Raw genomic sequence first — 11,811 nt, 5'->3', positions numbered from 1 at the left:
AGATCCAAGATGCCGGAATTCAACAGAAACGGTGATGTTCCAGTTCAGGGAAGTGGGAAGCCAGGCAGGCACAGGAAGTCTCTCAGCATTAATGGTGACGTTCCAGTTCAGGGAAGTGGGAAGCCTGGCACAGGAAGTCTCTCAGCATTTCCTCAGAAGGTAGATGTGAGTCTGAAGACTCCAGTCCTCAACTTCCCCCAACCCAGTAGCATCTGCCCAGAGCAGACTTGCCTCACACGCATGCAATCTTGGGGTGGTGGTTATTCTTTCCTTGGAGGGTGAGATTTTCATTCCGTGGTGCTTGTCAGAGGTTTGAGGGGACCATGGTAGAGGAAGAAGTGTAAGATGGAACATGATGACGTGTCAAGAACTCCTTACTGACCAGGCCATGGGCAGCAAGGATCTTGAGGAATCCGTTGCGGAAATTTTGGCCAATGAAGGCATAGATGATGGGGTTGAGGCAGCTGTGGAGGAAACCTAGAATCTCAGTGACATCCAAGGCCCGGTCAATGTCATCGCGGCGCTCACAGGTCTCTTCGATGACATGGGTCCTCATGAGGGTATCTGTCAACAGGACCAGGTTGTAGGGCAGCCAGCAGAGCAGGAAGACAAGCACCACAGCAAAGATGACCCGCATAGCGCGGTGCTTCTGCCCGGTATGGGTCTTAAACAGAGTGTGTACTGTGAATCCATAGCAGAACAGCATGACCAGCAGGGGCAGGAGGAAGCCGAAGGTATGGGGTAGAATACGTAACACCATTCGCCATTTGGCTGTATTATTGCCCAAGACCTCATAACAGTGTAGGCTTGAGTTTCTGAGATTATAGGTCTCACGAAAGATGAAGAAGGGCAGGGATAGGATAAAAGACAGTCCCCAGATGCCCAGGCATATGAATTTAACTAAGTGACGCTTTTGGGTCAGTGTACGTGTGGCATGGACAATAGCCAAGTAGCGGTCCATGCTGATGCAAGCCAGTAACAGGATACCACTGTAGAAGTTAACTTCCTTCAAGAGGGATAACACCTTGCACAGGGGTGTGCCAAAAATCCAGCCTTTCTCCCTGGCAACTGCCCAGATGGGCAAGGTGAGGGCAAAGAGCAGGTCTGCTATGGCCAGGTTCAGCAGGTAGACATCGGTGACTGAGCGGCTCACCCGGCTATATAAGATGACCAGGATCACTAAGGAGTTCCCCAGAAGGCTTATCAGGAACACCAGGGAATAGATGACAACTACAATGTGCCTGTTGATGATCATGGGGTCTTTTGTACAGGGGCTGTAATCATATTCAGTAGTTGGCTGGCCAGTGAAATTTTCATAGTAATCCTCAAAATAATCCAGATCATCAGCAGTGATGGTAAACTCCCTACTTTGGGCCATGGTGAAATCTAGTTGAAAGATTTGAAGGGAAAAATAAATGTGGTTTAGTTACGGGGCAATTGCTTCTCTGTGGCTTTGGCAACTGGATATTACACACACACACACACACACACACACACACACACACACACACACACACACTTGGCCTTCAACTTGAGCTTCTTTGAAAGTGGGCTTATCAGTGTTAACTTCCAAAAGTCCAAGGCCCAGCCTGAGTGGGATAAAATAGACTGCAGGGAAAACATCTTTCTTTGCCTTTGGTTGGCTCAGCTGTAACCCCCAGTTCTTTCTCTCTCTCTCTTCCCACTCTGGCCATGACAGATATTTATGTGGGAGGACCAGGCTGGATTTATACATTCAGGACAGGGCCAATAGTCAGCAAAATGGGAAGAGACAAACCTCTCCCAGATCTCTCTTTCTACTTTATTATGCCTATGTGCTACTGGAATCTTATTTACTCTTAAAACTCTAAGAGAGCCAGGAGCTGGTGGCTCGAGTACTAGAGTACCAGCTGTGAATTAAAAAGCCAAGAAACAGTGCAAGACCCTGATTTTCAAGCACCAATAATATCAGCACAAAGAAAGATCTACTGAGAGAAGGAAGTGACAGTGACAAATTACACTAAACTGAATGGTGCTCCTTTACTTACAAGGAAGCCCACAGAGACACGTCATAATTTGAGAACACCATATTCAATACACCTAACCTATATCATAGCTTAGCCTGCCTTACCTTAAATGTACTTAGAACACCATATTACTTGGCCAGGCACACCTGTAATCCTAGCTGCTCAGGAGTCTGAGATCTGAGAATCACAGTTAAAAACCAGCCCAGGCAGAAAAGACAGTGAGACTCTTATCTCCAATTAACCACAAGAAGTCAGAAGTAGGGCTGTGGTTCAAATGGTAGACTAGCCTTGAATGAAAAGCTAAGGTTTGGGGCTGGGGATATGGCCTAGTGGCAAGAGAGCTTGCCTCGTATACATGAGGCCCTGGGTTCGATTCCCCAGCACCACATATACAGAAAACGGCCAGAAGTGGCGCTGTGGCTCAAGTGGCAGAGTGCTAGCCTTGAGCAAAAGGAAGCCAGGACAGTGCTCAGGTCCTGAGTCCAAGGCCCACTGGCCAAAAAAAAAAAAGAAAAGCTAAGGTTTCTAAGCTGAGTTCAAGCCTCAGCACCAGCACCAAAAGAAAATTATGTTACTCAACAACTGGCAAAAGACCTTTAGCATAAAGCCTATTTGTAATAAAGAACTCCTGTAATTTATTTATTTGAATAAACAATTATAAATTCAAATAAAATTATTATTTATTTTAATTGTTATTTAAGTTATTTTAAAAATTATTTGTGTGCTTAAATTGTGTGTTTAAATTATTTGAGCCAGGCACTAGTGGCTTACCCTGTAATCCTAGCTACTCAGGAGGCAGAGATCTGAGGATCTCAGTTCAAACCTAGCCTTGGCAGGAAAGTCTGTGAGACTCTTATCTCCAATTAACCTCCAGAAAACCATAAACTCAACATCGTAGCGCACCAACCTTGAGTGAAAGTGCCCAAGCTCTGAGTTCAAATCCCATGACTAAACACAACAAAAATCTATTTGAATGAATGATTTACTTAAATGTATGTATCTGAGGAGCTCATGTAATTTATTTATTGACTCCTATAATGGAAATGAAAAACAGAATGGTCAGATGGGTATACTTTCACACCATTATACTATCAAAAGATTATCGGTTGCCGCGTCAGAAGGACGTTTAAGCATTGGAGAGGACAAGTCTCCATTTTGGCCCATGAGATTTCTCCTAAACATCTGCAAATCTTCATCATCATCATTCTCATCATCATCACCATCATCATCATTATCGTTATTATTATGTAAGTTGCCAGATGTGCAGGCCTCGGTGCCTCCCGCACGGTCTTCCCTGGGGCCTTTTGTCCCTAGAGATTTCCATTTTCCCAGTCTGCCATTCGGCAAGTTCATTCACATCCACACACTTGAGGATCTGCACTCGCTGCCGGTGATTGCATTTTGACAGAAAACCACATTTTAGGGAAAAGCATCAAATTAGAGAACTGTTGATCTCTGCCTACTACAGGAGAGAAATAAAAAGGAAAGCTGGGCACTGGTGGCTGCAATCCTAGCTACTCAGGAGGCTGATAGCTAAGGATCGAGGTTCAAAGCCAGCCCTGGCAGGACAGTCCTTGAGATTTTGCTCTCCAATGAACCGCCAAAAATCCAGAAATGGAGCTGTAGTTCAGGTGGTAGGACACTAGCGTGGAGCTAAAAAGCTCAGAGACAATGCTCAGGCACCAAAGGACATACACACACACACACACACACACACACACACACACACAGAGAGAGAGAGAGGGTGAAAAAGTTGTGACCTCCTTGTCATCTTTTATAACCATGAAGGCCAGATTTGAATACATGGTCCCAGGGAGGAGATAGAAACCCAGGTCCCAGAGAAACGAATGAATTTTCCAGTCCAGTCCAATCAATCCTCCCTCCCTTAAAGAAAATCTTGGCTAACAGAGATGGCTTCCTACCTGAGGTACCAGCCAGGTGAATTCAACCACTGAGCCCAAGGCCCACAGACCAGAGTGACTTAGCTCTTAGAGGAACTGGATGAATAAAGGGAAACAGAGAAACCACACCAGACCACGCCTCCCCGCAGAGCCCCACCCACTGCCTGTATTTGGTGAACAGCTTAAGTCATAGAATTCTGGGCATCAGCATCTCCAGCATCCCTATGCCCAGCCCAGCCTCCTGGTGAGAAGCTGGGGTTGGGGGGTCTTGTCTGAACTCCCCATTCGTGGACGATCACTTTCACGCTTTACATTTCCTGAAGGTGCCTCCACTTGTTTATCCTCACATTCCCCAGTGGGTCGCCTTCAAAAGTGTGCAAAGTTGCTGGTGAGGATGGAGGCTAAATAAAGGATGCGTCTTTGTCTAGCAAAGGCTGTACGGTGAAGCCCTCCATCACAGACTTAGGGGCAAGCTGGTATAAAGAAAGTCTCTTAGCCGGGCACCTGTCATCCCAGCTACTCAGTGTAAGGTTTATTAAAGTCGGTAGCCGAAGAAGGAGAATATCACGCAGTATTCAGGCAGGAGAGGAAAGTTGATTCCTGAACTGCTGGCCTGTGGCCAAGATGGATGCATGGCCCATGCAGGAGAGAAGGGCTAGCCCATGGCTGGGCCAAACCTTATCTAGGGCAGGGGCGGGAGGTGAGGCAAGGTGAAGGGAGGTGGCTGCCTCCAGGTGTGCCAGTTACCCAGGTAATGCAGGTACTGGGCAGAGACTTAAAACAGGCAGGGTGGGGGGTGGGGGGGTCATCTGCATGGAGCCCTCCCAGGGGTGGGCCAGGACAGAAAAGTCCATGAGACTTTTATTCCCAATTAACCACCTGAAACTGGAAGTGGCACTGTGGCTCAAGTGGTAGAACTCGAACCTTGAGCTGAAGAGCTCAGGGACAGTGCCCAGGCCTAGAGTGCCCCATGACAGACAAAAAAAAAAAAAAAAAGAAAGAAAAAAAAGTCTCTCACTTTTACCTACAGCTGACACTCTACCACGTGAACCATAGCTCCATTTCCTGAGGAACTAGACTTATAAGTGCAAACCACAGGCACTTGGCTAAGCACATAATTTTTAAATTCTATTGTAGACTTTTTGTGGGGGAGTGGGGAGGAGGTTGTGGGGCTTGAACTCTTGGACTCTGGGCCCTGTCCCTGAGCTCTTCAGCTCAAGGCTAGCGCTCTAGCATTTGAGCCACAGGGCCATTCCCTGTTTTCTGGTAGTTAATTGGAGATAAGAGTCTCAGGGACCTTCCTGCTGGGCTGGCTTTGAACCTTGATCCTCAGATCTCAGCCTCCTGAGTAGCTAAGATTACAGGCATGAGCCACCAGCACCCTGGCCTATCTTAGACTTCTTTAGCATGGTCGAGAATTAGAGGAAAAACCCAATCCCCCTCTTTCAGATCATCATCACCAGTCCGTTTGGGTAGCTCTGGGCTTCGAACATGGACCACACCTGGAGCCTGACTGGAGGGCAGGGAGACCATCAGGGCAGGGACAGTCACACACAGAAAACTAGGGGGTCCATGTCAATATTGCTCACCTCTCGGTAATGAAGGACAGCCTCTCTGGGAAGCTGCCCAAGCTGTCTGCTAGCTTTATTCCTCTGTCATTTAAATCATTCTCCATTGTAACAAGAACCCAGCTGTGTGGTAATCATAGGTTTACAGGCCAGGCTCTGCCCCTACACTGTGAGCCACTAGAAAACAACCTCATTCTAGTGATTCAGGAGGCTGAGCTCTGCAAGTCAAGGTGTGAAGCCAGCCTGGACAGACAAATCCAACAGACTCTTGTCTTCAATTAACAAAAAAAAAAAAAACTGGAAATGAAGCTGTGGCTCAAGTGACAGAGCGCCAGCCTTGCCAGAAAAATCTAAGGGGATAGTGTCTAGGCTGGAGTTGAAGCCCAAAATAAATAAATAAATAATAAAAATAAAACTCCCCCAGTTTCAGCTGGGAATATAGCCTAGTGGTAGAGTGCTTGCCTCATATACATGAAGCCCTGGGTTCGATTCCTCAGCACCACCTACATAGAAAAAGCCAGAAGGGGCACTGTGGCTCAAGGGGTAGAGTGCTAGCCTTGAGCAAAAAGAAGCCAGGGACAGTGCTCAGGCCCAGAGTCCCAAGCCCCAGCACTGGCAAAAATAATAATAATAATAATAATAAAATAAAATAAAACTCCCCCAGTTTGTCTTCACCTCCTCTGCCAAGTCCTCAACGACAGTTGGAGGAGGAGAACATGACTTGTTTCTTGGGAGTCGTGGAGCACAGGTCACTCCTAGCATCTAGAATCCACCACGTGGGGACACACGTGCACGCCTCAGGCATGTCTGTCAGCTTCTCTTCCGTAGTCAGGCTGCATGGCTTCTGCCCAGCCTCTTCTGCTGTATGCAGCCACCCTATCTAAGTGTCAATCTTGTCCCTTCCATAAATGTCAAAATTTCCATGTTGCTGATTCCGACAGTTGTGCCCTCAAAAGCCATATTGGTCATGGTTGTTCAGCTTTGCTTTGGTGCAGGTGCAGGTGGAGGGGGGTGGTGCTGAAAGGTGTCATTTTTTCTTTCAACTTTATTGTGATGTTGTCTGGGATGGGAGAATGATAGGAAGTGTCAGGAGACAATTACCCAGGAGTTACACTACTTGTTACTGACGAATGTCTCTTTGAATCTGATGGGTAAGAAGGGAGGGAATCTTTACTCACCCTCCCCCCCCCACACACACACACATCTTGAGATAAGGCTGCTCGTGGGGCAGAAAATGGTGACTGGAAAGGTAGAAGGAAAAAGAGGGGGTACCTAGAACAAAGGACACCTAGAGAGCAAGCCAAGCTCCTCAAGAGGGAAGAGTTTTCGCCACAAGGGGGCAGCACTGGCAGGCCAGCCAGGCACTGGCAAGCAACCCACTGGGTTGTGCATCCCTGTGTTGAACCCAGTTTCCAGGGCTTTCTCTAAGCCCTGGGATGAACCAGGGTTTGTCCACTCCTGTCTACTTCTACAAATGACAGTGGAAATATGTCTGGTCTCCCCTAGAGGCCCACTGGGGAAGCACAGGGTGGCAATCGTGAGGGCTTAGGTCCCCACAGGAAGCTACATCTGGAGGACAGAGGGTGGAAAGAATCACTTGGTAGTAGGAAAACACATTATCGCCGGTGGAAGAGGAAAGGCACCCAGAGATAAGCTGGAAATACAATTTTCCATTGAAAAAGGTTCCGGTAAATCAGCCCACCCCTGCGTGACTCTATACCCTCTCACTCTGACTTATAATACTCCCAGTAGGAAAGCCTCCTTCTACTCTAAGACAGCACTCGGTCCACAAACATGATTGACAGGTCCAACCTACAGTCCTGTCAACTGGCAAAACGAGAAGGCCGGGAGGCTGGGGGTCTCTTTGCTATGACATTGTCCTTGACACATTCTGTTTTCAGTAGGGAGACTCCGAGGCAAGATGATGTGAGCAGCTGGGGAGTCGCAGCTCACACCTGCAGTCCTAGCTACTCGGGAGGCTGAGATCAGAGGATCCAGGTTCAAAGCCAGCCCAAGCAGACAAATCCAAGAGATTCTTACCTCCAATTAAACAGCAGAAAAGTCAGAAGTGGAGGTGTGACTCAACGGATACAAAGCACCAACTGTGAGTGAAACAGACTTCTGGAGAGTGTGAAGCACTGACTTCAAGCCCCAGTACTGGCACTAATATTAATAATGATGATAATGTGATCTGAGTAACACAATACAATGGACCTTTTTTGCCCCTGTCAGCTGAGGTACCTGCCTAGGCATGTCCTCAAATTTCTTCCAGAAGAAAGAAGGATTTCTCCTCTCTCCCTGTGACATCTCCATGGCCGCAGGGACCTATGCCGGGGTCAGCATGTGACCGAAGATGAGCCAAAGCTCAGGTGTTTGTTCAATGCCCCGGGGAAAGCAAATGTGTCATCTCCTTACAGCTGGCAGCCATATTGCAACGGTGAGAATCAATACAAGTCTAAAGAGCCAAAGTACCCTCTGGGAGGAAGGCAGAGTTGAGAGAACCACCAGGAAATGGAGCCCGAACCAACCATGCCCCTGCCATCTTCCCTGGGGATTTGTCGGTTCCCTGAGGCAGTAAATTCTCCTCATTGCCAAGACTGAGACTCGAACTCAGTACCTATTTGAACTTAGTACCTATCTTCTTTTTTTGCTAGTCCTGGGCTTTGGACTCAGGGCCTGAACACTGTCCCTGAGCTTCTTTTGCTCAAGGCTAGCACTCTACCACTTGAGCCACAGAGCCATTTCTGGCTTTTTCCATGTATGTGGTACTGAGGAATCGAACCCAGGGCTTCATGCGTGCTAGGCAAGCACTCTATCACTAAGCCACATTCCCAGCCCTATCTGCCACTTTCACGCATTGGCTAGCACTCTAGCAAGTGAGCCATGCCTCCAGTCCACTAAGAAGAATCTTGAAAAGTGGCCACACGAGCACTTGTCCTGAAGAGATTCAGAAATCCTTGTGAAGGATCTAGAAATCCCTGCTTTGAAGCCAGACCATGATTCAAATGCTGCCTCTGCTTTACTCGTTTGTGCTGGTACATACTAGCTCATGCTTGAATTTTGGAAATAAATCCCAGTTTGTGTAAACAAGTGAATTCAGCCATTTTTATTTTTCTCCTCTTTTGTCAGTACTGGGGTTTGAACTCAGGATCTTGTGCTTGCTACACAACTAGAAAACTTGAACCACACCTCAACCCTAAATGAGTGAATTTGAGAAAAGCTAAAGGAGTTAAACGTCCTTGGAGACCTTGTCTTTCTCTCCCTCTTCCTCTGCTGCAAGCTGCAACTCCATTTCATTACCAGCCTGACTTTGTTTGCTCAAGCTGCCCTAGCAACGCATCACAAACGGAGTAACTGAACACAAAGTTACTGTCTCACAGTTCTGAACAGTCCAAGTCCCAGAACAAAGGATCCGCAGGGCTGGTTCTTTATCTGAGGGTTGGGGACAGTCTAGCCTGTGCCTTGCCTCCCCTCAGCTCCTGGCGGTTTGCTGGCAATCCCTGGCCTTCTCTGGCCTGTAGACATCTTATACAGTCCCTGGCCACCTCTCTGCATTGTCTTCTCCCTGAGTGTAGGTGTTTGCATGTATTCTCCCTTCTAGTGCAAGTGGTCATCGACTCCTCCTTGTGTAGTTGGTTCCATTCCCATAGAACGGATGTCCAGAGGGGCTGGGAATATGGCCTAGTGGTAGAGTGCTTGCCTCGTATACATGAAGCCCTGGGTTTGATTCCTCAGCACCACATAAACAGAAAAGGCCGGAAGTGGCGCTGTGGCTCAAGAGTAGAATGCTAACCTTGAGCAAAAGGAAGCCAGGGACAGTGCTCAGGCCCTGAGTTCAAGCCCAGGGACTGGCAAAAAAAAAAAAAAAGAAAGGAAGAAAGGGAGGGAGGGAGGGAGGGAGGGAGGGAGGGAGGGAGGGAGGGAGGGAGGGAGGGAAAAAGGAAAAGTAGGGCTTAGAGCATGGGGTTGTGGTTCCAGTGTAGGCAGACTGATGAGCCCTGGCTGGCCCTTGCTTCCCATAATACCCCTCCCCCTCCCCACCCATGCCCTGTACTCTTCTGCCCTGCACGCCACTCAGCTGTCAAACAAGAACTTCCCCTTTGAGTTCCCACTGTAGCAGCTGCAGGCCTGTGGCTACACAGCCCACCTTTATGTCCATGAACAGCAGCTGAAGCACCTGTTTAAAAAAATATATCCCTCCCTTCTCTACAGGACACCAGTTTTATTAGATTGGGGCCCTCCCCTCCAATGACTTTATCTCAGCTAATCACATCTGCAACTGTTATGCCAAGTCGCGAAACCACCACCAAGAAGACCACCGAGACTCAGACGTTCCGAAATGCAAAAGTAAGGCAAGGCTTTATTCAAGCGGGGCCGCAGCCCCGGCCTCGTCCTACCCACCGACACAGCGGAGGTTAGGAGGAAGCCCCGAGCTGAGATTACACAGGGCTTATAAAGGCAAAAAACAAAGTTACAACAATCAGGTGTTCAAGCAAGCAAGATTACGGGTACAAATCTGATTGGCTCAGGGCTCAAGACATTCTGGGGGAGGTTAGAGTTAAGCATTCCCAGGCAGTTAGAATTCTTGACCGGCTGGGCCCTAATAAGCTTGCCCTGGGTTTGCTCAGACAACAAAACGGGGGCTGCCTGAAAATGGGGTTTACTTTTAACTCTTCATTCCCCCCTTCACAACAAACCTAATTCCACACAAGCTTGCAGCCCGGTAACCTGGGGGCTGTGACTTCAACACGAGTTCCACCGAGAGCACCTCTAGCCAAATCCTCCTAGTCTGCCTAAGGTCTCCGCGTCTACCTTGGACATTTACCATCTGTTGTCTCTGCTGAAACCAACTCCTTCCTTAGACCCTCTCACCTTGAGCACATACTACGCACTACCTTCCCCTGGCGCCCACCCTGTCAAGCTGTTTTCAGCTGTGCTTCCCACCCACACCTTCCTGCTGTCCCTTCCAGTCTGTTTTAAGCATTGTCCCCAGTGCACTCATCCCTTGCTAACCTCGTTCATACTTTGCTTATCAGAGCGTTCGTTTGCTGTCTCTCTCCCTCTTCTCAAGACTGTAAGCACCAGCAGGACCCAACATCCTTATCTATTCGGCCATCATATCCAAGCTACCCTAGGAGACAGCCTAGCAGTGAAAGGTGCCTTAAAGTGGTTGCAGAAACTCTAAACAAAGGAAGATAAGTTCTATTGATAGAAACTAGGAGGTCCACCGGCAATTTTTTTTCCTCTTGTGTCTCACTTGCCTTCGGCCTCTGGGAATTCCCACTAGCGGAATAAGTCAGCTCACCTGGTTGTAAGAAGCTCTGATTAAGCAAAGCAGAGCTATTCTGGTAATACGCGTGATATGGAGCAAAGGGGAGGCCTTGGGTGTCATTACAAGGCTTTTCCAGGAGGGGGCAGCATTGCCTTTAAGCAAACCAAGTAACTGGAGAGGGCCCAGGAAATAATCCCCAGGAGGCCAGATGTGCAGCTTAAGTTTGCAGAAAAAGCTGCATGAGGGCCGTCCTGGGTTCCCTCTCCAGTACGGGGAAGGAAGAGAGAACCCATCCCGGGTACCCCATAGAAAAGCACAATGCTATCATGGGCTAGGCAGCACACATAAGAGGACCAAAGGGCAACTTAAGATTTGAAACTCTTCGGTGTACGTTCGTCCTCTCAGAAGTCCTCCAGGTCAGCATCAAGCAATGGCCAGAGTGTGAGTAGGGTTTCGAAGCAGCTATGTAACTCTCTCACCCACCTGTGCTCACACGTTATGGACATTGATGCAGAATTCAAACATTTAGATTCCTGTCCCTTGGGCCAATCGCCCTGCCCAGCCCACAGACTTTTCCTTTTAACTAGTTGTTCCAACTAGTTGTTCCACTTCTTTTCTTTTTCCCTTAACCTAAGATCTCACTGCGTAGCCCCAGGCTAACCATCTCTCTGTCTTAGCCTCCCCAGTACTGCAATGATAGGCCTGAACCATTTCAAGCACAGCACATTTGGACCTACCCAACAACACAAATTAAGATGTATACAGAAAGCAAGTTTCAGACAACTGAAAAATCTCATCCGTTTCCTTACAGTTTTTTGGGATCTTCCAGCTCAGGTCACCATAAAAAAAATAATACTACTGACCAAGGGCTTCAAAACAGAAAAATAGCAGACTACAGTGATGTATGCCCATGATACCAGCTCCAAGAGGATGTGGGCAGAGTGTGAGCTACGTCCAAGCTTGGGCTACATAGCAAGATGCTGTTTCTAAGGAAAGGGAGAAAGGAAGGAAGGAAATAAGCAAAGGAGGGCAGAAGGAACCATTCTGGTGCCCGGAAGGCCTGG

General features: G+C 48.0%; 1 protein-coding gene across 1 annotated transcript; it reads right to left on the bottom strand.

Moving 5' to 3' along the window:
- Positions 1–212: 212 nt before the first annotated feature.
- Positions 213–1,378, bottom strand: Cxcr1 (C-X-C motif chemokine receptor 1). The gene has a single exon (XM_048345734.1). It carries the CDS (start codon positions 1,376–1,378, stop codon positions 305–307), a length of 1,074 nt encoding a protein of 357 aa, XP_048201691.1. The 3' UTR covers positions 213–304.
- Between the last annotated feature and the right edge of the window lie 10,433 nt (positions 1,379–11,811).

Source organism: Perognathus longimembris, chromosome 4 (assembly GCF_023159225.1).
Source record: "Perognathus longimembris pacificus isolate PPM17 chromosome 4, ASM2315922v1, whole genome shotgun sequence".
NCBI lineage: Eukaryota > Metazoa > Chordata > Mammalia > Rodentia > Heteromyidae > Perognathus > Perognathus longimembris.
The sequence above is the reverse complement of the archived record's forward strand: the minus strand, read 5'-3'. Positions and strand labels throughout refer to the sequence as shown.